The following is a 24250-nucleotide window of genomic DNA, read 5'->3' on the forward strand; positions in this document are numbered from 1 at the left end:
GTATGGCAGAACGGTAGAGAAAAACACTCACTCTAGAGAAGCCAGCAGAGAGAAGAGGAAGGACAGATGGTTCCTCCTGATCTGACGGACTGTGAGAGAGAGAAAGATCAGTAGGAGGAACACGATGAAGACCGCAACACATGGATAATAGATGAAAGCGGGATCTGAGGCCTTACGTTTGGGGCATCACTGCCAAAATAACTGTGTGTTCAGACAGCTTGGTTGCTCGAATCATCCTGTTTAAAAATGCATACGAAAAGAGGAAAAAACAAAACAGGTCATCATTATTTCTTGTTGTATCACAAACACACTGTAACAAAATTCTACAAAATGCATGGGTCTTTTGACTTTAAAACATTTAACAAAGTGCCTGTTTTGACATGTTTGGTAGTTTGAAACTATATATTGTCTGAGATTGTCATGTTAATTATATACAGTTGTCAAATTTAGGGACGCTCCGATCAGGATTTTTGCAGCTAATACAAAGTACTGATTCCTTGTCATGGTGATCTGTCTATACCAAGTACTAACTCCTTTGTCATGGTAATCGGTCGATACAAAGTACTGATTCTTTGTCATGGTGATTGGCCAATACCAAGTATTGTTTCCTTGTCAAAGGGGTCGACCAATACCAAGTACTGATTCCTTGTCATGGTGATCTGTCTATACCAAGTACTAACTCCTTTGTCATGGTGATCGGCCGATACAAAGTACTGATTCCTTGTCATGGTGATCGGCCGATACCGAGTACTGATTCCTTGTCATGGTGATCGGTCGATACCAAGTACTAACTCCTTTGTCATGGTAATCGGTCGATACAAAGTACTGATTCTTTGTCATGGTGATCGGCCGATACCAAGTATTGTTTCCTTGTCAAGGGGGTCGGCCAATACCAAGTACTGATTTCTTGTCATGGTGATCTGTCTATACTAAGTACTAACTCCTTTGTCATGGTGATTGGCCGATACAAAGTACTGATTTCTTGTCATGGTGATCTGTCTATACCAAGTACTAACTCCTTTGTCATATTGATCGGCAGATACAAAGTACTGATTCCTTGTCATGGTGATCGGTCAACATCGAGTACTGATTTCTTGTCATGTGGATCGGCCTATACCAAGTACTGATTCCTTGTCATGGAGATCGGCCAATACTGATATTGATTCTGATGCTTCAAGCTTTATAATGCATAAAGCACATTTTCCCCCCAAGTGTGATACTTTAGTGGAGATCTTGTATAGCACTGAGTAATTAAGTAGAGTCAAATATGACTGGCAAATAATAATGTGTTATCTTGTAAAATGTGCACTCAGTCACATGGCTCTGTTTACTCACATAAAGGAGTTCTAAAGCGAACATATCTGTACAAATATACGCATCCTGCGTCTACTGTGGATCAGTTACTTTTCAAATTTGTGTTTGAGTGCGTCATGTATTACACACCAAGATGAATTCTGATTGGATATTTACCACAACACAGTTTCTAGTTTTCGTCGGTAGAAACTTGTTTGTCACAAAAAAAAAAAAATGACAAAAATTTTCATCAATGAAATTAGCACTGATCCCATTCATTCAAAGGTAAAATACCTTAAAATACACTGCTTTGCCGATAGGGAGAAGTGGAGTGATGCCATTGTGAAAAGAATCTGAGAATTTAACTAAAAATAAAGCTTTTTGACTTTCTTTAGACAAACAGAAGACACTATATTAAAAAATCTGTTATTATAAACAGTTATGATTATTGGGGGCTAAACTTTCTTGATTTTTCTTCTATGAATAATACATTCAAGATAAATTGGTTGAGGCAGTTTTTGAATGATCCTGATTCCCTTTGGAATGCGTTTACCAAATATATTTTCTCCAAAGTTGGTGGGCTCCCCTTTTTGTTGGTATGTAATTAAAATATTACTAAACTTCCTATTAAATGATCCAATTTCCATAAGCAAGTATTATTAGCATGCTATCTAATATATACAGTAAACACAACTTCAGTTCCTATAAATATTATATCTGGAATAACCATGATATTTGATAAAGAAATAAATCTATATCTTTTCCTAATTGGTTTGAGAAAAATATTTGCTTAGTCTCTCAACTTTTAAATAATCATGTTCATTTACTTTTTTATTCTCAGTTCCAAAGTAAATACTGTATTCCTATAACCCCACGAGAGTTTGCTATAGTCATGGACGCAATTCCCAGCGGAGTTATTGCCCTTTCAAAAAACTCTCTTGATTCTGTTCTCCCTTTTACTTCATTAACTAACGCTTGTAAAACAGTGATTGGAAATGTTTGTTTCACGCTTAACCCTTCTCTCAGAAATAGAAAGATTCATCATCTTTTTCAGAATGAAATAACCTCTATTCCTCATGTCATATTTCACTGGAATGATTTATTTCATGATATTCCTTGGAAGATTGTGTGGTCTTTAACCCCCAATTTTTTTTTAATTACAGATAAGGCTAAAGAGGTTTGCTTCAAATCGCAACATCAAGTTTCTCTGGTGAATGTTTACATAGAAAAGCTTCCTGAGAGGTATCACCTTTGTTCCTTTTGTGAAATAATAGATGAATCTCTCGATTATCTTTTCAGGGAACGTGGCCATGTTAAGATTTTTTATAAAGAATTCAGTTTATTTATACATGTCTCTCTTTTAGATATTTTTTCTTTGTCATACAAGGGTGTTTTATTTGGTTTTGATCATGTTGATAAAGTAAAAGATAAGGTCACACTTTATTTTGATCGTTCGTTTGTTGAATTAAGTTGCATTGCATCTAAATGTCAACTAATCAATATTAATAGAAATATTTTTTTCAACCCATTTCTAAACATAATAGTTGTAATAAGTCATTTCTAATAACTGATTTACTGAACTGAACTTTTAGATTTACCTTTTGATGACAGCACATAATATTTGACTTGATATTTTTCAAAATACAAACATTCAGATTAAAGTGCGATTCAAAGGCTTAATTAGAGTAATTAGACAAAACATTGTATAACAGTAGTTTCGTCTGCAGCCAATCAAAAAATATATTGCTTAAGGGGGCTAATAATATTGACCTTAAAATAGGTTTCAAAATATTTACATTTTTAATTTAATATTTAAATATTTTTATAAATAATAACTATTTTTATTCTAGCCAAAATAAAACAAATAAGTATTTCTTCAGAAGAAAAATATTATAGGACCTACTGTGAAAAAATCCTTGCTCAGTTAAACATCATTTGGGAAATATTAATAAAAAAATAAAAAAAAATTCACAGGATGGTGAATAATTTTGACTTCAACTGTAGTCGTTTTGAATAATCTTGATTACAATTATGACCAAAATAATTGTGATTATGATTTCTCCCATAATCGAGCAGTCCTAATTTTAATTTTAGATTAAAAGGGCAAACTATTTGTTTTTGTCTTAATGACATGCACAGATGAATTGTTCACCACAAAACTAGCAATGCAAGCTTCAAAATAAATATGATTGATTTACATGTGAAACATTACTTTAAAGGAGAAATGGAGAGAGAGCAGCTTGTTTTTCTTGTTCTCACCGACAGATGGCCTCGGCCTCAAAGTATCGCGGGTGTCGTCCATCGATGATGACGATCTCGTGGTGTTTGTCCAGGAAACACTCGAGCGCAGACTCAGGTGTGCGTGCGATGTTGCACCTGAAAGCGGCCCTCTCGCACGCCCACCAGAAGGCATCGCTCTGACTGTCCTCTTTGGCGAAGACCAGTAACACCTGAGCGACAGAGAGATGGAGAGAGGTGCTGTTGGTGGGAGAATGCGAAAGGTCAACACTCTTTCATCCCGGTCAGCGTTGTGAAATCATGGAGCTGCCATGTGAAATTCCACAAGGCTCAGGTCGTTCAGGACGCCTTTGTCGCTCTGAAGGCCCGCGTGTAGTGTTATATGTGCACCTACAGGGGGCGCAGTGACCTCAGCCAGCAAGGTTATAAACTCTTTTAAATTATCAAATCACTTTTATTGTCACATCATTAGCAGCATGAGTGCTATGATGAGTGAAAAGCTTAGCTGCTGGCTCCACACAGTGCAAGATACTCTAAAACAAAACAATATACTATTAACAAAGTTGACAATAAATACAGAAAAGAAAAACACGCATTACACATATACAGTTGAAACCAGAAGTTTACATACACTGTATAAAAAGACACATAACCATTTTAAAAAAGTCAGATGTTAATGTGACTAAACGTTTTCTCTTTTAGGTAAGTTAGGATTATCAAATATGTTTCTGTCATGCTTAATAGTAGAATAGTGAGAGAGATAATTTTGAGAAATTGTTATTACTTTTCTTGAAAGTCAAGTTTACATACAATAAGATTATTATGCCTCTGAAAAAGCTCAGATGACTTTGGAAGTTTCTGATTGGCTAATTGACAATATGGGTGAAACAGTGGCGCAGTAGGTAGTGCTGTCGCCTCACAGCAAGAAGGTCACTGGGTCGCTGGTTGAACCTCGTTGGCGTTTCTATGTGGAGTTTGCATGTTCTCCCTGCGTTCGTGTGGGTTTCCTCCGGGTGCTCCGGTTTCCCCCACAGTCCAAAGACATGTGGTACAGGTGAATTGGGTAGGCTAAATTGTCCGTAGTGTATGAGTGTGTGTGTGTGTGTGGATGTGTGTGTGGATGTTTCCCAGAGATGGGTTGCGGCCGGAAAAACGAATACGAAAGGTGTGCTAATAAATAGATTTTTTTCAATTCAACTAAGCTTCAAGAGACACTAAAAAAACAGTAGCTTCATTTGTAAAATCAATCTTAATTGATGTCCTCAATGTAATCAGCTAAATCTGACTTACAGAGAATAAGAGATTACATAAACAGCCTCAATGTGGGGGACAAGAAGTCAGTCATTAGGTTAACATTTTCTCTTACACAATTCCACTTTTAGTTAACCATAATTCCCACTAATACCACACACACGAACTCACGCAAATGCACACACACTTGCACGCGTGCAAACACAGGATAATCTGTGTGTCAATCCTTAAGATTATCCCCGGGGCCATGACTTCATGTTAAGAGGTCTTTAGGTGCCCTTGCTCGCTTGACTTACTGGATGAAGCAGGACAATGACACTAATGATGTCACTGTAAAGCCTGCTCTTTTCAAAGGGACCTGCAGTGATGATGTTTCAGTGACATCACACAAGATTATGAGAGATTATAATGCATGACTTCAGTGGTGTGAAAATGTATTTGCCATTACCAACTTGTTTTTTTTTTTGTCACACCTTGCACACCCTGCATCACATCATGCAGTTTTGAAATGAGGGTTATAATTATTATCGTTTTCCGAGTACATTCACAATGGTGTGATCAGCCTTGGCTTGTCCCTGAAGCATACAATCACACCGGTGTGATTAGAATGTTCAGAGCGCACGTCATCAACTGCAAAAATGCTAATCTGACGGCATGTGCTGAAGGACAAAAAGAGGTGCGCAGCACTTGTCCTAAATTACAATTTATCCATGCTTTCAAACAAGTAATATTTAGAATATTTCAATAATGTTTTTACAAGCAAAACATATTATTTAGGTTTGTAAAATACAAAGGAATTGTGCAGTAATAATTATTTTAATATAACTGAAGGATGTGCTTTGTTCACGTAAGATACACACTGTTTAAGTCACTACAATATTTTTTCTATTTCTCTTATTTTTGCTGTAGGCCTGACGTGAATATCCTCAGCTGTATCCTATCTGGACTTCAACCTCTCCTGCAGCATGGTGAAGTCTAGATGGGATACAGCTGAGGGTACTACCATCAATATAGCATAATTTTTGTGACACTGTACAACAAATAATATTTTTACACTACGGTTTAGGATCGAGATAAGAGTAGACGATAATAAAATACAATTAATGCGTAATTTAATAAATAATATAAATACTTCTCTGTTATTTCTGAATGCACCTTTCTAGCAACAACGGCAGCGCCCATTACCCATCATTTAACAAATTATATATAGATAGACAGATAGCAAATAAAATTTTGAAAAAAATAAAAATAAATAAAAAACGTTAAAAAAAACTTTTAAAAACAAGCAAAAGTTTTTAAAAATGTATAAAAACAATAGACACAATTAAACAATAAATAAAAAAAACTTACATCAAAATCACTCAAAGTTTACCAAATTATTATTATTATAATTATAATAATAATAATAATTATTATTATTATTATTATTATTATTATTATTATTATTATTATTAACTATTATATAAATAATAACAATATTACTACTGCTACTACTACTACTACTATTACTACTACTACTACTACTAATACTAATATTAATAATAATAATAACTGCAAATGTTACTGAATGGCAACATTAATTTATGAAATGGTTATAAAGGCCAAACCAGCAAAAATGTGCATTTAAATAAACAAACACATAAACAAAAAAATGTTGATAGATACCATAAAAATAAAAGATCCAATAAATAAACAAAAAAAGTTTAAAATGTACAGTACAAAAAAAAATAAAAATAAAATTATATATATATATATATATATATATATATATATATATATATATATATATATATATATATATATATATATATATATATAAAACAATATCGCCCTTTTTTGCAATAAACAAAAAATAAATAAATAAATGACTAAAATTAAATAAAAATGACTAAAACTTTAACAAATGAAATATTAATTCATCCATTTTCTTTTCAGTTTAGTGCCTTTATTAATCTAGGGTCGCCACAGCGGAATGAACTGCCAACTTAACCAGCATATGTTTTTTACGCAGGGGATGCCCTTTCAGCTGCAACCCATCACTGGTAAACAACCATACACTCTTATTCAAAAACACACTATGGACAATTTAGCTTTCCCAATTCACCTATGGGCTAAAGCACGCCTTTGGGCTTGTGGGGAGCACCCAGAGGAAACCCACACCCACAAAGGGAGAACATGCAAACTCCACACAGAAATGCCAACAGACCCAGCCGAGACTCAAACCAGCGGCCTTGCTGTTGACACGACAGTGCTACCCACTGCGCCACCGCGCCTCCCACAAATTAAATATAATTATTATAAGTATTTATATAATAATTATAATAATAATTATTATTATTATCATGATTAATAAACACTGCAAATGTTAGTGAATGGCAAAATGTATTTATGAAAAGGTTATAAAGGCCAAACCTGCAAAAAATAATCACACAAGCAAAACATTGATATATACCAAATATATAAATAAACAAAATCCAATGAATAAACAAATGTTAAAATTAAAAAGTAAAAAAAAAAAATAATAAAAAAATATATAGCCATATTTTAACAATAAACTAAGTTTTGTGGTTTGTCCGCTGTGGCGACCCCAGATTAATAAAGGGACTAAGCCAAAAAGAAAATGAATGAATGAATGAATATTATTATTATTGATGATATAATAATAAACACTGCAAATGTTACTGAATGGCAACATTTATTAATGAAAAGGTCATAAAGGCCAAACCTACAAAAATAAACAAACACACACACAAAAAAAAAACATTGCTAGATACCAATAAATAAATAAATGAATAAATAAAATCATCCCATAATTAAACTAAATAAAATTGTTAAAAATGTAAAAGTTAAAATAATTAATAAATACAACTATTATTATTATAAAAAATATTAAATTATTAAATTGTTATTAATTAGAAATTATTATTATTATTATTATTATTATTATTATTAATACCAACAACTATAAACACTGCAAATGTTACTGAATGGCAACATTTATTTTTTCGAAAAGGTTATTAAGGCCAAACATAAACAAAAATAAACAAACACACAAACAAGCAAAACATGGAAGCATACCAAATATAAATAAACAAAATAAAAATGTTAAAAATGTTAAAAATGAAAATAAATAAATAATAATAATACTAATAATAATATTAAAAAACAATATAGCCATATTTTAACAATAAACTAAAAATATAAATAAAAAATGACTAAAACTTTAACAAAATAAAAAAAACTGTAAGCATTGATAAAAACTACAAATGTTACTAAACAACAATGCTAATAAAAACTAATTAATCAAAAGGTTATAAAAGACATTTTATCATGTGGAAATATTACTGGAAAATGATCCATGTACATTTAAATAAACAAACAAACAAACAAACAAATGAAGGGATAGACACCAAATTAAAATGAAAAAAAAAAAAAATTAAATAGGTAAAAAAGAAAAAAACAAAACAAAAAATGAAATGGCTGTACCTGTATGGGTTCATGGCTCAGTCGCATCGGCCCCAATCGATCCTCAGCACCAGACACCTGCAAAAGATTGAGGAAAAAACAGACACGTTTAGTCAAAACAATAAAAAAAAAAGTTAACTAATTTAGGAATGCACTCAGTTTTACCATCTCCGAGCCCTGGAGTAACATTCTGACATTCCTGTCCTTGTTTTTAAGCCCACATTGCTGTTTGGACACGCTTTAATGTCCACAACCGTTTACAAATCCATGCCAGAGCAATGAAGAAAAAAATCGATTCTGATTTAATCACAGATCAGATGTAGCACAAACTCCAATCTGAGTGTGTTATCCGGCTTTGTTTTCCTTATTCCGCTCATCAAAGCACTTTATAAGAGCTCACACACTTCAAACGGCAGCCATAGGATGTAATATACATTGTAAAAAAGAAAAGTTAAGGGCTGGTTTTTATGGCGCTGTCCAAACGGAGCGGCGACATTGTTGCAATGACAGAGAGCAGGTGGCTCAAAGCTTTCTGCGTCATCCACTTAAACACTGTACATAAGCCTCTCAGCAGGCTCACACACTCACTCACACACAAGGCTAAAAACGGATCATAATCACTGTAAAAGCAGCATATGTAATACACTTTTCATTTTTGGTTAATACGTTAGTTGCATTGCACAATCTTTGTTTTTCATACACTTTCGAGTAAAAAGAGATGAACATCGTTAGAATTAAATCAGTTTGTTTGAGAAGTCTTATGTTAAATGCCTGGCTGACACACAAAATAAATAGTACACACTGTATCAGAACACTGAAAATGTCTTCAAATGTTTGATTTACTCATGTTATTCATTCATTTTCCTTCAGCTCAGTCTTTTATTTGTCAGGGGTCGCCACAGCGAAATGAACCACCAACTATTCCGGCATATGTTTTACGTAGCAGATGCCCTTCCAGCCGCTACCCAGTAAACACAAAAATACTCTCGCATACACACACACACACATACACTACGGCCAATTTACCTTGTCCAATTCACCTGTAGCGCATGTGTTTGGACAGTGGGGGAAACCGGAGCACCCGGAGGAAACCCACGCCAACACAGGGAGAACATGCAAACTCTACACAGAAACACCAACTGGCCTAGCCGGGACCTTCTTGATGTGAGGCAATAATGCTAATCGTGCTAGAATGAAATATTGTTATAAACATATTATACATATTACATATTGCAATAATAATATTATAAATATTATAGCACTGAAAATATTTTTAGCGCCTTGACATAAAATAAAAAATGAAATAAAGTAAAAAAAATAATTTATAAATAAATAAATACTATTTAAATGCTAGTTGCCGATTAAAAGAAAATTTGTCTTTTCATTTAGCTGAACTTGAAAACAATAAAACAAAAACACTATAGCCATATTTTAACAACAACCAAAAAACTATTAGAAAATGGCAAAAACACAATAAAAAATTGCAAAAATGCAACTAAATAAAATAGAAATATAGGACAAATGTTACTGACTGACAAAAACATAAAGATATAAATTCCATTTTATTATGTTGGAAGATGGGCGGCACGGTGGCTCAGTGGTTAGCACTGTCACCTCACTGCAAAAAGGTCACTGGTTCCATATATATATATATATATATATATATATATATATATATATATATATATATATATATATATATATATATATATATATTTTTTTTTTTTTTTTTTTTTTTTTACTTTAGAGCAAATTTTAAAAAAAGAAATGCTGGTAGCCATTGATTTTGACTTGATTTATGAATCACAAACAAACATCTATTTATTTATTAATTTTGAAAAAAATATTCTTTAATTTTCTACTGAAGACAAAAATCATCAAAAAATCAGAAGTTAAACTGTAGTTAAAAACATTACACAGTAAGTAATCCAAAACTAAATCAATAAACTATCATGAACATTACATATACTAAGAGAAAATGAGTAACCTTGCTAAAATGTTAACTAAAGTTCTGAAAAAGTCCTGTTTATTAATTATTATTTTTTTGTTTTTCTTTACTCTTTTATTAAACAGTACGCACTGCAAAAAAAAATGCTCTTTTTACTTGTTTTTTTTTTGTTTAATATCTTGTTTCTAGTCCAAATACCTACAAATTCTTAAATCAAGACACATTTTCTAGACAAGTAAAACAAATTGTCTTGTTTTTAGAAATAACACAATAACATGAAGTGAGTTTGTCCTTAAAAAAAAACTAAATAATCTGTCAATGATTATTTAACATAATATTGTCAAAACGAAAAATATTAAAAAAAGATTAAAAATATTATTTTGCTTGTTTAAACGAAAAACTCACTTAATTTTGACATATTATTTCTGATAATTTCTCATAAATATTCTTTGGTCATCTGCCTATATCATGTTAATTTTGTCTATTCAGAACCCCAGACTTCCTTTATTAATATTAGTGTATATAATATAGAATAATATAATATAATGTAATGTAGTATAATATAATATACTAAAATATGATATAATATAATATAATATAATATAATATAATATAATATAATATAATATAATATAATATAATATAATATAATATAATATAATATAATGTAGTATAATATAATATGATATAATGTGATATAATGTAATATAATATAATATAATATGACATAATATAATATAATATAATATGATATAATACAATATAATATGATATAATGTGATATAATGTAATATAATATAATATAATATAATATAATGTAGTATAATTTAATATAATATGATATAATATAATATAATATAAAATAATATAATGTAATATAATATAATATAATATAATATAATATAATATAATATAATATAATATAATATAATATAATATAATATAATATAATATAATATATACAGGCTATTACTGACACTAATGTTTCCTAAGATTTCTGCTTTCTCAAAAACAGTCAAAAAAAAAAAGAGAGAACATTTTGCCTCTAGAAAAATCAGCAACTTATTTGACCTTGTGCTAAAATGCATCACATCAATAAAACAAAATGAAAAAAAAATGCTCCCTACATTTCCCACGTTTCATAAATGACTTTTTTTCTTTCTTCTCTTATTTCTGACCCTATGCCTGACATTTGTCTCTTCTTGGCACTGCCGTTGTTCATCTCATTTCCTAGAAAACGACACACAAGCAAAACCACACACTCCGCCAAAGCTTAAGTCCACAAAAATAACCAAAACAATTAGCTAAATCTACCGTGCAGAATTTACTGTCAGAACAGTCGCCATCAGATTCAATTTTACAAGCGATGTGTGTTCTGTAAAAACAACCAGAGTAAACATGACTACAAATAAATCTAGCTGAAATCTCATAATGTTTCACTCATATTTGTGATGCCATAGGTTCATTTATTAACTGAAATCTCCAAATGTTTAATTCATATTTGTGAAATCAGATTCTTAGGTGAAAATAACATTACATCTGATCATAGGAGTGTGTGATATTCCTATGAAAAAACATTCCTATATATTTTTGGTCATAATAATTAAACAATATTTTGCTGAGTGCCTGTTATTATAAATAAATATTTAAACGATTTAAAACCATTAGTAGATACAAACTGGTCCCAGCCCTAATGAGTGATTCACTGAATCATTCCTTCAACCTATTTGTTCAAAACTACTTATCCAATATTTAAGAATGGATCGATACCTCAAATGAATTAATCCAAAAACTGAAATATTAAGAAACAAAACACTACACAGTATAAAATGATTAGTTGACTTTACTTAAGATAAGAGAGTAGACCTGTTGCATTTAAAATGATTAGTTGACTTTACTTAAGATAAGCGAGTAAACCTATCACTTTAAAAACGATTAGTTGACTTTACTTAAGATAAGCAAGTAAACCTGTTGCTTTTAAAATGATTAGTTGACTTTACTAAAGATAAAACAGAGTAAACCGGTTGCTTTTAAAATGATTAGTTGACTTTACTTAAGATAAGTGAATAAACCTATCACTTTAAAAAGGATTAGTTGACTTTACTTAAGATAAGCAAGTAAACCTGTTGCTTTTAAAACGATTAGTTGACTCTACTAAAGATAAGCCAGTAAACCTGTCGCTTTTAAAATGATTAGTTGACTTAAGATAAGCGAGTAAACCTGTTGCTTTTAAAATGATGAGTTGACTACTTAAACTAAGTGAGTACTTGAGATAAGTGAGTAAATCTGTCACTTTTTAAATGTTTAGTTGACTTTGCTTAAGATAAGTGAGTAAACCTATCACTTTAAAAACGATTAGTTGACTTTACTTAAGATAAGCAAGTAAACCTGTTGCTTTTAAAACGATTAGTTGACTCTACTAAAGATAAGCGAGTAAACCTGTCGCTTTTAAAATGATTAGTTGACTTAAGATAAGCGAGTAAACCTGTTGCTTTTAAAATGAGTTGACTACTTAAACTAAGCGAGTACTTGAGATAAGTGAGTAAATCTGTCACTTTTTAAATGTTTAGTTGACTTTACTTAAGATAAGCGAGTAAACCTATCACTTTTTAAATTATTAGTTGACTTTACTTAAGAAGTGTGTAAACCTGTCGCTTTTAAAATGATTAGTTGACTGTGCTTAAGATAAGCGAGTAAACCTGACGCTTTTCAAACAATTAGTTGACTTTTTAAGATAAGTGAGTAAATTTTGTGCTTTTAAAACGATTAGCTAACTTTACTTAAGCGAGTAAACCTGTTGCTTTTAAAATGATTAGCTGACTTAAGATAAGCAAGTAAACCTGTTGCTTTTAAATAGATTAGTTGACTTTACTTTAACTTAGTGAGCACTTTAGATAAGTGAGTAAATGTCACTTTTAAACGATCAGTTCACTTTACTTAAGATCAGTGTGTAAACCTGTCACTTTTAAAACGATTAGTTGACTTTACTTAAGATGAGCAAGCAAACCCTTTCACTTTTAAAATGATTAGTTGACTTTACTTAAGATAAGTGAGTAAACCTGTTGCTTTTCAAACAATTAGTTGACTTTACTTAAGATAAGTGAGTAAACCTGTTGCTTTTCAAACAATTAGTTGACTTTACTTAAGATAAGGGAGTAAACCTGTCGCTTTTCAAACAATTAGTTGACTTTACTTAAGATAAGGGAGTAAACCTGTCGCTTTTAAAACAATTAGTTGACTACTTAAGATAAGCAAGCATACCCTTTTGCTTTTAAAATGATTAGTTGACTGTGCTTAAGATAAGCGAGTAAACATGTTGCTTTAAAATCCATTAGTTGACTGTGCTTAAGATAAGCAAGCAAACCCCTTCACTTTTAAAATGATGAGTTGACTTCACTTAAGATAAGCGAGTAAACCTGTTGTTTTTCAAATGATTAGTTGACTACTTAAGATAAGTGAGTTAACCTGTCGCTTTTAAATTTATAAGCTGATTTTACCTAACTCACATAATAATTACCTCATCTTTAAACTGTTGTATGCAACTAGTGTTTCATTTTTAAATGAATTAGTTTCTGAGACAAATCCTTTGAGTCAACAATTCATCCATTCATAAATACAGTCACTTGCTGTTTGTAAATGAATTAGTGAATTTTTACTATGAGTCCTCATTAAGACAAAGGCTATATCTGAAATCACCCGATATACCCTTAAACAGTGCACTATTGAGAGCAGCCATTTCTAGTGGTGTCCGAAACTCAAACAAACAAACCATATCCAAACCACTGTAAACGATTCCAGTATTAACTTCTGACAAAATGAGAATGTTTTCAGAGTCTGCATTAGTTTTTTCGCAACATTAGGACACTTTAAAATCTTAAATGACCTGCTTTTAAGGGAAACTGCAGTCAAATTATGTGATGGTCATCGGTGATACAGACATCATAAAACATCAGACAGCTCTGTCAATAAACAAACCAAGCGCTTTACGTCTCTTAATTATCTTCAAGTGAGACCATACGCTTCATTTCCGTTTCTCTCTCATCATGTGCTGTTCAAAGCTCTTCTCAGGATCTCTCTTCAGGATAAAAGACCTGCTTCTATCTCTCTCTCTCTCACACACACACACACACACACACACACACACACACACACACCTTCAAATGGGCATTTCATCTTTCTGTTTGTCCACAGCTGGATAACGGCACTGGCAGAGACAATAGTGGCTCAGAAATACTAGATACAGTTTTGGTACCATAACCACTAGACACTTTTTTTTTACCAGGTACCAGGTATATAGAGGTGGCGGAAAAAAGGTAATACTTTGTCACTAGAGAAAATAACATTTATTATTAAGAAAAAATCTAAGCATTTTAAAGATGCTTAGAACCCTCATGTTAAAAATGTATAAAATAATGGGGATACACCTGGAGATAGTATGTAAAAAATGAAAGACAAGTTTTTTATTTATTGTACTTACTAATTATTTTACATTCTAGTTAATTTTTGTGAATATTGTGCACATTTGTGACTATATATACAGTGTACATACAGTTGAAGTCAGAACTATTAGCCCCCTAAATTATCAACACATTTCTAAACATAATAGTTTTAATAACTCATTTCTAATGACTGATTTCTTTTATTTCTGCCATGATGACAGTAAATAATATTTGACTAGATATATTTCAAGACACTTCTATACAGCTTAAAGTGACATTTAAAGGCTTAACTAGGTTTGTTAGGTGAACGAGGCAGGTTAGGGAAATTGGGCAAGTTATTGTATAGCGATGGTCTGTTCTGTAGACTATCGAGAAAAAATATAGCTTAAAGGGCTAGTAATTTTGTCCTTAAAATGGTTCAGAAAAAATTAAAAACTGCTTTTATTCTAGCTGAAATAAAACAAATAAGACTTTCTTCAGAAGAAAAAATATTATCGCATCACTTGACTGCGTGAACCCAATCGAGGATCAAAACATGACCTCTCTAGACAGAAATTTAAAACATGGAGGAATCGCTAGTTTTTTTTTTATGTCTAATAATCTTGTTTAATCCCGCCCCTTTTCGCAGCGCTGTACGACAGAATTTCGTACATACAAACTCTAGTGGGACCGCAGCTTTCATAATCTGTGTAATGAGTCCTCAAGCAGCTTCAGCTGTGAGTGTTTGCAATCAGACGAGATTAGGAACCGGTGTGTCTGTGCGGTGCATGCTGTGATTTGTAGTCCATTTGGTGGCAGAGTTCTAGTTCTCCAGTGATCCGCAATAGCTAGATTGCTGGTGATTGTAACAAGCTGAGCCCAACATTTCTGTGTATTATATAGCATTAAAATAAACATAAATAATGCAAACATAAATATACAAATACATAGACAATAACATCTACTCAGAATTTCTCCATTTAAATAAACACTACTTATTATATAATATCTATACTCTTTCTAAATCTGAAAAAAGCTACCATGCAGATATTATTTTAAATGTCATAAAATGTCATTTACAGTGCAAAACAAAACATAAAAACAGATTTACATTAGCACAGACCATAGCCTTTCTTTCTCAGTGTATAGAGGACAGATGCTTTCCGAATATGAAATTACAATGCTGCATCTATAAATATGATTAAGTTACGTTTGTCATCCTAATCTTATCTTAAACCCTTTCATCTGCTGTATTTTTGAGCATCTCAGTCCTTTCCCTCCATCTCTCTCGTGGTGTGCTCCTCTTCCCAGCACATTGTGTGTGTTTTGACTCAGTCATGTGCTTTTATTGAGGACAACACACACACAGACATAAAACCACATGCAGAACAAAGGCTTTCCTTCAGAGAGTACGGGGTCACGATAAAATATGATCCCCGCTATATTTAGAAACCCCCAGATGACAGAAGGCAAAGCGGCGCTGGGGATTTATTGATTCAGATTTACTTCTCATACGTTGCATAAGATATCACCTAGATAGTATGTTTTTAAGCTTTCCTCATTCTTTAGAAAGTGTCCCTTTAATAATACACAGATTTTAATGGTCATCATGAATTTATAAGACACCCACTGAAATATAATTCAGCGTAAGAGTATTTTATATGACAAAAACTATTCACATGTATAATTAGTAGGGGTGTCACGATTTCGATTTTTAATCGAAATCGATCGAAATTTATGCTCAATTTCGATTATCGGATCAAAAAATAGAATCGTCGATGCTGCCACGCCCCCATGTCACGTCAGCTTTGCTTGCCAAGCGGTAAAAAAACAGGCTTGTTGAAGTGCTTGTTAAACTGCAGAAGCAGGAGACCCGTCGACAGAACTTAAACCCTCTCCTCTTTCAATGAAGTCGCCGGTGTGGAAGCATTTTGGATTTCCAGTGAGTTATGTTGACAACGTTCGTGTTGTCGACAAAAAAAACAAAGTTTTGCAAGCTCTGCTATGTATGTATTACGTACGGTTCGTCCGATAGACAACACCGGCATCGCGATCCTCCGCCCGCCCCCGTTGCAAATCCGCTCGCGAAAAGTACACACTCAGGCCCTGTTTACACTGTCTTTGTTTTTAAATGGCATTTTAGAACGACAACGATTTGACACAGTGGCGTGTAGCATTTCTGAGCAGCCCTCCTTCCTCTCTACCTCTGAAAATGCACATCACGTGACCACACAGACGCACACACAGCCATGCGCTCGAGACAGCAGGTCCAGGCAGTCAGAGGACTGCTTCAATCTTTCACTCACTTGTACTTAGTCATTTTAGCGAACACCTCAGATACTGTTGGCTGGTTCCTGTTGGTTGTGCCTCTTTTTTTACCAACGCCATTATAACGACACAGATCACTGCCTATTCACGAGTCCCGCAGAAAAAGTGATTGACAGGTGGTAATTATGTGTGTAACTTGCCTTTATTCATTTACTGTATGATTTGTTTATAGGTAAAACAAAGACCATCCAGGTCAGGTAGTTTAAACGGTAGGCTACAAATAATTAATTAGTCATAAATTAATTAATTATTCATAATCGAAAATCGAATCGTGCCTTCAGAATCGAAAATGTAATCGAATCGAGAATTTGGAGGATCGTGACACCCTTAATAATTAGAATGAGAATCATTTGATTAGATATTAAAATACTGTTACAAATATGCTTTTACTGATTTGTTTAAAAGGAGTATTCCTAAGCTGCCTCTCAAACTAGTCTAGTGTTTGTCGTGGCTAGATGGTGCAGAGGCTGAGCTCGTCTCCACATCCAGACCTGTTGTTTTCCAGAGCTTAAAATATCTGAATTAGCTAAAATAGCTCATTTGTGTTGAGGCTGTTGAAGTAGAACTTCTACTATTAATGATCTTCCTGATGAGAGAAGTGAATTCGGTTGATTTGTTGATTTACAGTGCATCCGGAAAGTATTCGTAGCATACATAGTATTCATAGTATTCAGGTCTGTAGACCTCTGAGACAGGATTGTCTCATGGCACAAGGCTAGGGAAGGTTACAGAAAAAACTTCTGCTGCTCTGAAAGTTCCAATGAGAACAGTGTCCTCCATCATCCGTAAGTGGAAGATGTTTGGAACCACCAGGACTCTTCCTAGAGCTGGCCGGCCATCTAAGCTGAGTGATCGGGGAAGAAGGGCCTTAGTCAGGGAGGTGATTAATAACCTAATGGTCACTTTGTCTGAGCTCCAGTGTTCTTCTGTTGAGAAAGGAGAACCTTACAGAAGGACAACCATCTGTGCAGCAATCCACCAATCAGGCCTGTATTTTAGAGTGGCCAGACTGAAGCCACTCCCCACCTGGAAGCCAAAAGGCATCTGAAGGGCTCTCAGACCATAAGAAACTAAGTTCTCTGGTCTGATGAGACTAAAATTGAACTCTTTGTAGTAAATGCCAGGCGTTACGTTTGGAGGAAACCAGGCACCGCTCATCACCACGCTAATACCATCCCTACAGTAAAGCATGGTGGTGGCAGCATCATGCTGTGGGGATGTTTTTCAGCAGCAGGAACTGGAAGACTAGTCAGGAAAGAGGGAAAGATGAATGCAGCAATGTACAGAGACATCCTGAATGAAAACCTGCTTCAGAGTGCTCTTGACCTCAGACTAGGGAGACCGATCATCTTCTAGCAGGACAATGACCCAAAGCACAACAAAGCCCAAAGTGGCTTCACAACAACTCGGTGAATGTCCTTGAGTGGCCAAGCCAGAGCCCATACCTAAATCCTATTGAACATCTCTGGAGAGATCTGAAAAATGGCTGTACACCGTCGCTTCCCATCCAACCTGATAGAGCTTGAGAGGAACTGCAAAGAGGAATGGACAAAAAAATCCCAAAGACAGGTGTGCCAAGCTTGTGGCATCATATTCAAAAAGACTTGAGGCTGTAATTGCTGCCAAAGGTGCTTCAAAAAAGTATTGAGCAAAGGCTGTGAATATGTACATGTGATTTTTCAGCTTTTCTATTTTTTATAAATTTGCAACAATTTCAAAAACTCTTTTTTCTCATTGTCATTATGGGGTATTGTGTGTAGAATTTTGAGGAAAAAAATGAATTGAATTCATTTTGGAATAAGGCTGTAACTTAAAAAAATATATAAAAGGAAAGCGCTATGAATACTTTCCAAATGCACTGTATCTTTATTTTGAGTAGGGCTTAAGTAGGAAGGTGTGAGCCATCATTTGTTAAATTACTATTTTTCTCCTGGTTATGCTATCATTATGTATGTATTATGTATATTTCCCAAGAGAATTTTAAAGAGCAAGGACATTTTCAGAGTTTTCCTTTAATATTTTTTTTTTCTGGAGAAAGTCTTATTCCTTAAAGTTTAGCTGGAAGAAAAAGACATTTTAATGTATTTATAAAATAAATGATTATAGTAAGAAATTATATTTTTTTGATTGGCTCCAGAACAAAACACTGTTCTCAAATGACTTGCCCAATTTACCTGATTTGCCTTGTTGCCTAATTAACCTGGTTAAGTCTTTAAATTGCCCTTTAAGCTGAATATTAAAACTAATTTTAATAAATAAAGAATAAGTTTACAAATGTGTTCTCTGTTAAACAGCACTAGGATAATATTATAAAACGAATACAAATTTCACTAAAGGGCTAAAAACTTTGCTTTCAACCGTATACTAAATCATTTTGTAAATTTAATTTGATGCAGACACTAAAAACATTGCATAGAACAAGAGAATAGTTTATAAAGATATAGCTGAAGTCAAAATTATTTGCCCCCCTGTGAATTTCTTTTTCAAATATTTCCCAAATGATGTTCAACAGAGCAAGGATTTTTTTTCACAGTATTTCCTATAAAATTTTTTCTTCTGGAGAAATTCTTATTTGTTTTATTTTGGCAAGAATAAAAGCAGTTTTACATTTTTTAAAAAACATTTTAAGGTCAATATTATTAGCCCCCTTAAGTAATACTAATACAATGCCTTGCCTAATTAACTTGGTTAAGCCTTTAAATGCCACTTTAAGCTGAATACTAGTGTCTTTAAAATATCTAGTATTATATTATTTACTGTCATCATGGCAAAGATAAAATAAATCACTTATTAAAAATGAGTTATTAAAACTGTGTTTAGAAATGTGTACAAAAAAATGTATTTCCGTAAATAGAAATTAGGGAAAATATACAGTGGGGGCTAATAATTGAGGAGAGCTAATAACTCGGACTTCAATTACATCCCTACAAGTCTTCAAAGAACAGTTTGTCAAATTTAGCTCATTTATATGGACAAATTTGGCTTGAAGTGCTGCTGAATAAACACTGGCTGGAGGAGTGTACTCATGATGTATGCACACCCAGATGTATGACTGTGATCTTAAGACTGCGTGTGATGCAGTGTGCTGCTTTTATCAGCAGCCTTCATCAGTACAGAGTTGTTAAATAATCATTCAGAAATCCCTTTAAAGTCTTTCCTTTGTCAATGACACCAGTAAATAGGTCAACAACCTTTTGCATTGGGCCAACCCAAAAAGGGCGTCTACCACATAACCATATGCCATGTAATTGGGGGTTCATTCCACCGTGGTGACCCTTAATAAATGAGGGACTAAGCCAAAGGATAGGGAGTGTGTGAGCAATACAAAAAGCGCTTCTCTAATGAAAAATTGCTTTAGCTCTTAAATGGTGAGCACAGGTTAAACCAAAACGTCAGAAAATTTGTCTTATAGAGTTATTTATATAGACTTTCTATAACCAAAATACTAGTACAGTTGCTGTATATAGATATATTTCTTACGTCTCTTAGGCAAGTATTCACTGATATTCCAGCAATATGAAAATATAGTTTGGCTCCTTTAATAGAATTCAGGGCTTCCTTCCCTTGAGTGTCCAGGTTGACCATTTTATTTTTGTCTATTTAAAACTACATGAGTGAGACGTCTTGTTTATTCTATAATAATTGCTTCATCTTCTAATCTATTCTATGCTTCTAATAATGAAACAAACATACAGCCGAGTAAATGATATGCTGGAGTACAAAGTTCAAGGGAACATTCTGGGAATGTTATTAGGATAACATTGTGGGAACTTTTAGAACAATGTTAGAACAATGTTATGAGAACGTTGGAATAACATTACACTAACTAAATAACAACATTGCAATCCTTTTAAAAGGTTGATTTTCTGATTAACTAATATAAAAAATGAACGATAAAGAAATTATTTTTAAATGAATACTTTGGGAAGTCGGATCCAAAAATGTTCGCTGTGTGTTTAGCATCATTTACACAAACAAAAAAAAAATGACCAAAAGGCATGACAACAAATGTTTTATGCTACTTTAATTCATTCCAATCAGGTTTAATTTAATATTTTTATCAGTTTGATGTATATTTAGATGATTAGAAAATAAATAAAATGTAGACAGTAAGAATTTTTACAGTGTTTTTCTAGGGTCACTGAATGGCTGAGAAAAATGTGAGATTACGTGACACTGTTTACCAGCCGTTTTATTGATGACTTTCTGTGACCGAAAATTGATTGAGTCATGACACACTGTTGTGATAAGTTGTACTGTTTTTCAGCATCTTCCAGCGAGTAAACAACTCAACCACTTAGTCATCCTCATTTTTCCTCACATTTCACACACACAAAACAATGAATTTCACATTTTTTGCTGCGGGGATTAGTAAAATTGCTGGAAGGGCGATAAATAATTCAAACTTTTAGCTGACTGCAGCAACAATCCATATTATTGAGCTGAGTACACAACAAGAGCTTGCCTTAGTGAAGGATATCACAGATGAATTATTTCTTAATGTTTTCTGCAAAAATACATCAACATAAAATAAAAGCTTTGATGTTAGTTAAAATTATAGGTGATCATAGATACAATTTTTTAATCTAGATTAATCGCACTGTAATCTTGGAATAATCTAAAATAATATAGATTAAAATGGTTAATTTGAATTCTGCTGAAGACATTCAGAATATGTGTGCTGCCCAAATAATGACTAAAAGTAAGTCTTTGAGAACGGATTTCTCAAGCCAGGTGGCGCATTAGAGCAGGGGCTCATCTCCTGTTTCCAAAATGCATCGCAAACTGCTTGAGAAACTGATCTACTATGATAATTGGTGATGAAAATAAATGATGTTCAATAAGATGTACTTGCGTTTACTAACTGTTTATAAATAAGCTCCAAACAGTGATTTTTGATCACCTTAATCCGACTACAGTCATAATTGAACTGAAATGGAATTAAGACATGTGGAGAATGCAGATATTAGTGGCATTATTGAAGTAAACGTCGCAATCAAACTACTACCATCACGTAGGACTTTTCGCAATATTTTCCAACAAGATCCACACATGCGGCTGTCGGTAAAGGACCGCACACACACACACACACACTCACACACTCACACACTCACAAACACACACACACACACACACACACATTGCAAAATGCTGAAGTTTTTTCTTTCCATTTGGCATGCGTTATTAAATTCCATAACTAACCAGTCCTTACTCATTATTTGCGTCTAATACCCCAGTTTGTCACGGCTGCATGAATGAAATGTTCATGAGTGAAAGTGCCGAACTGCAGTTAAAGTCAGCCAAAATTACAAGAAACTCTTACATGGAAGCACTTCACGTAAACACCTTAATTATATTATTGTCTAAATAACTAGATTACAGATGTCCATGTAAGCGTAGTCAGTAGTGTCTTCGACAGTGAAAGTAAAAGATCCAGAATGGCATCCTGCTGATTTGATTCAGATTTTTTGTTAGACGGCTGACCGGTTTGACTTTCATTCACCGTCATTCATTTTAAAAAGCACCTGGTCCACTTTATTTGTATACGTTTACTCGAACGCATAAACTCTACATGTGCCTGATAGTTAGATGTGGAGCTAACATTAATCGGATTTACTCTAATGAACTGCATCCATGTTAGCGCGTCACGTTTGATGTGGTAATTTCACAGTAGAAATACACACAGGTTTGAAGACTAGTTCACGCCACCTACAGAGCTATTTGGCCAGGTATACATCTGTGCTAAAATATCAAGGTGAAAGTCATCATAACTTGTGTAGAACCGACCCAATTTAGAATAGATTAACAGCGATATTTTTTAATAGCCTAATAAGAGTCTCGCACAGGGCCATTGCTAAGGTCGAAAGGGATGAGGGGCTTCAAATTAGGGTGATGTGGGCATTGTCGCACTTTAAATGCATGTATTTCATTCTGGGCGCTCTTGAGCAAAAATTTCACATATGCCTCACAAAAGTAATAGAACATATCAGGAAATCCCTAATATGGATGAAGGCATCCAGCTATTGCTGTAGTTGAATGAATGAAAATAAGATCCGAATAAACATAAAAAGGCTTTAACTGTGTTCTTCCAGCTATCTTAGGTATTTTCATAAGAATAAAGTCGATTTATAATCCTATGCTATCTGACTTAGCATGTTACAGTAGAATATAGCTATAAAAAAAAAGCTAATAGTGATTGAACTATTACAGAAACAGATGTGACTTGCTATATCATATCTAGATATCTATATCATATCTTGAAAGCTCGAATAATTTACGTTTTTCTGACTAATTCACATGTATTTACATTAATATAACGCACATTTTATTGATTACAGTTATTTTATTTCACCAAAACTACACACATTTTATACTGTGAAAACAAATATTAAACTTCGTAAGTTGCTAGAGCTAATTAGTTGTATTATTACCTCATCAGCTTCAGCTGCTCAAAATAATGAATGAATGAAGAGAGTGCTGTGGGAGGGGATTTTTTTTTTACACTTGCCGTATGACAACCATGACAACAGTCCCGGTCCCACCGGCCAGTAGAAACAGGTACTGCTGAACAGCTGACTTTGAATACCCGAGACAAACGCTGCGTTAAGTGGAATGTGTGTGATGTATGTGCTAATTTTAAGTACTTAGATAACAAAATAAATGTTATACGACTTATTTTATTTAAGTGCAACATATTCCAAAAGATCAGGGGCTTTTGACAATACATCAGGGGCTTAAGCCCTCAAAAAGTGATGAAGTGATGCTTGTGTTTTCATCTCTTCTCAAAATAAAGAGGAAATATTGTGTCCGCTGAATCAAATTGATCCTGATCAGAGACTAGCAGTATGCCAAAGGTATGAACATGCACAGCATGTGCCAGGCACTGAAACCAGCATACAGGCTACAGCAGTGGTTCTCATTTATCCAGCGATTTGTTTATCAGACGTCATTCTTGGCTAGAAAGACTAATCTAATTTTTTTTTTAAATAAATAGAAATAAAAATTGAGGGTGCGGCACAGTGGCTCAGTGGTTAGCGCTGTAGCCTCACAGCACGAAGGTCCCTGGCTCGAGTCCCAGCTGGGTCAGTTGGCATTTCTGTGTGAAGTTTGCATGTCCTCCCCGTGTTGGCATGGGCTTCCTCCAGGTGCTCCGGTTTCCCCCACAGCCCAAACACATGCGCAATAGATTAACTGAATTAACTAAATTGGCCGTAGTGTATGAGTGTGTGCGTAAATGAGTGTGTATGGATGTTTCCCAGAACTGGGTTCAAGTTGGAAGAGCATGCTCTTTGTAAAACATATGCTGGAT

The 24250-nt window shown here is 33.6% G+C and overlaps 1 protein-coding gene and 1 long non-coding RNA gene across 4 annotated transcripts in view; both read right to left on the minus strand.

Annotated features, from left to right (window-relative positions):
- pde8b (phosphodiesterase 8B) overlaps positions 1-24250 on the minus strand; it is a 97766-nt gene that overhangs the window by 42484 nt on the left and 31032 nt on the right. For 2 of the 3 annotated variants that reach the window (XM_021469002.3, XM_009295180.5), the window contains exons 2-5: positions 8269-8325; positions 3553-3743; positions 177-236; positions 32-89 (exon numbers count right to left, since the gene is read on the minus strand). In XM_021469002.3, coding sequence (XP_021324677.1) covers positions 32-89; positions 177-236; positions 3553-3743; positions 8269-8325 — 366 coding nt within the window. Of the gene's footprint in view, positions 1-31; positions 90-176; positions 237-3552; positions 3744-8268; positions 8326-8412; positions 8934-24250 lie in introns of those variants that run through there. The other variant, XM_009295181.5, reaches the window with a different exon arrangement.
- Positions 11369-18087, minus strand: LOC141379979 (uncharacterized). The gene is made up of 3 exons (XR_012397143.1): positions 13357-18087; positions 12635-13254; positions 11369-12318 (listed from the first exon to the last, which is right to left on the minus strand). It is a non-coding gene; the product is annotated as an uncharacterized lncRNA (long non-coding RNA).

The sequence above is a fragment of the Danio rerio genome, chromosome 21 (assembly GCF_049306965.1).
Source record: "Danio rerio strain Tuebingen ecotype United States chromosome 21, GRCz12tu, whole genome shotgun sequence".
NCBI lineage: Eukaryota > Metazoa > Chordata > Actinopteri > Cypriniformes > Danionidae > Danio > Danio rerio.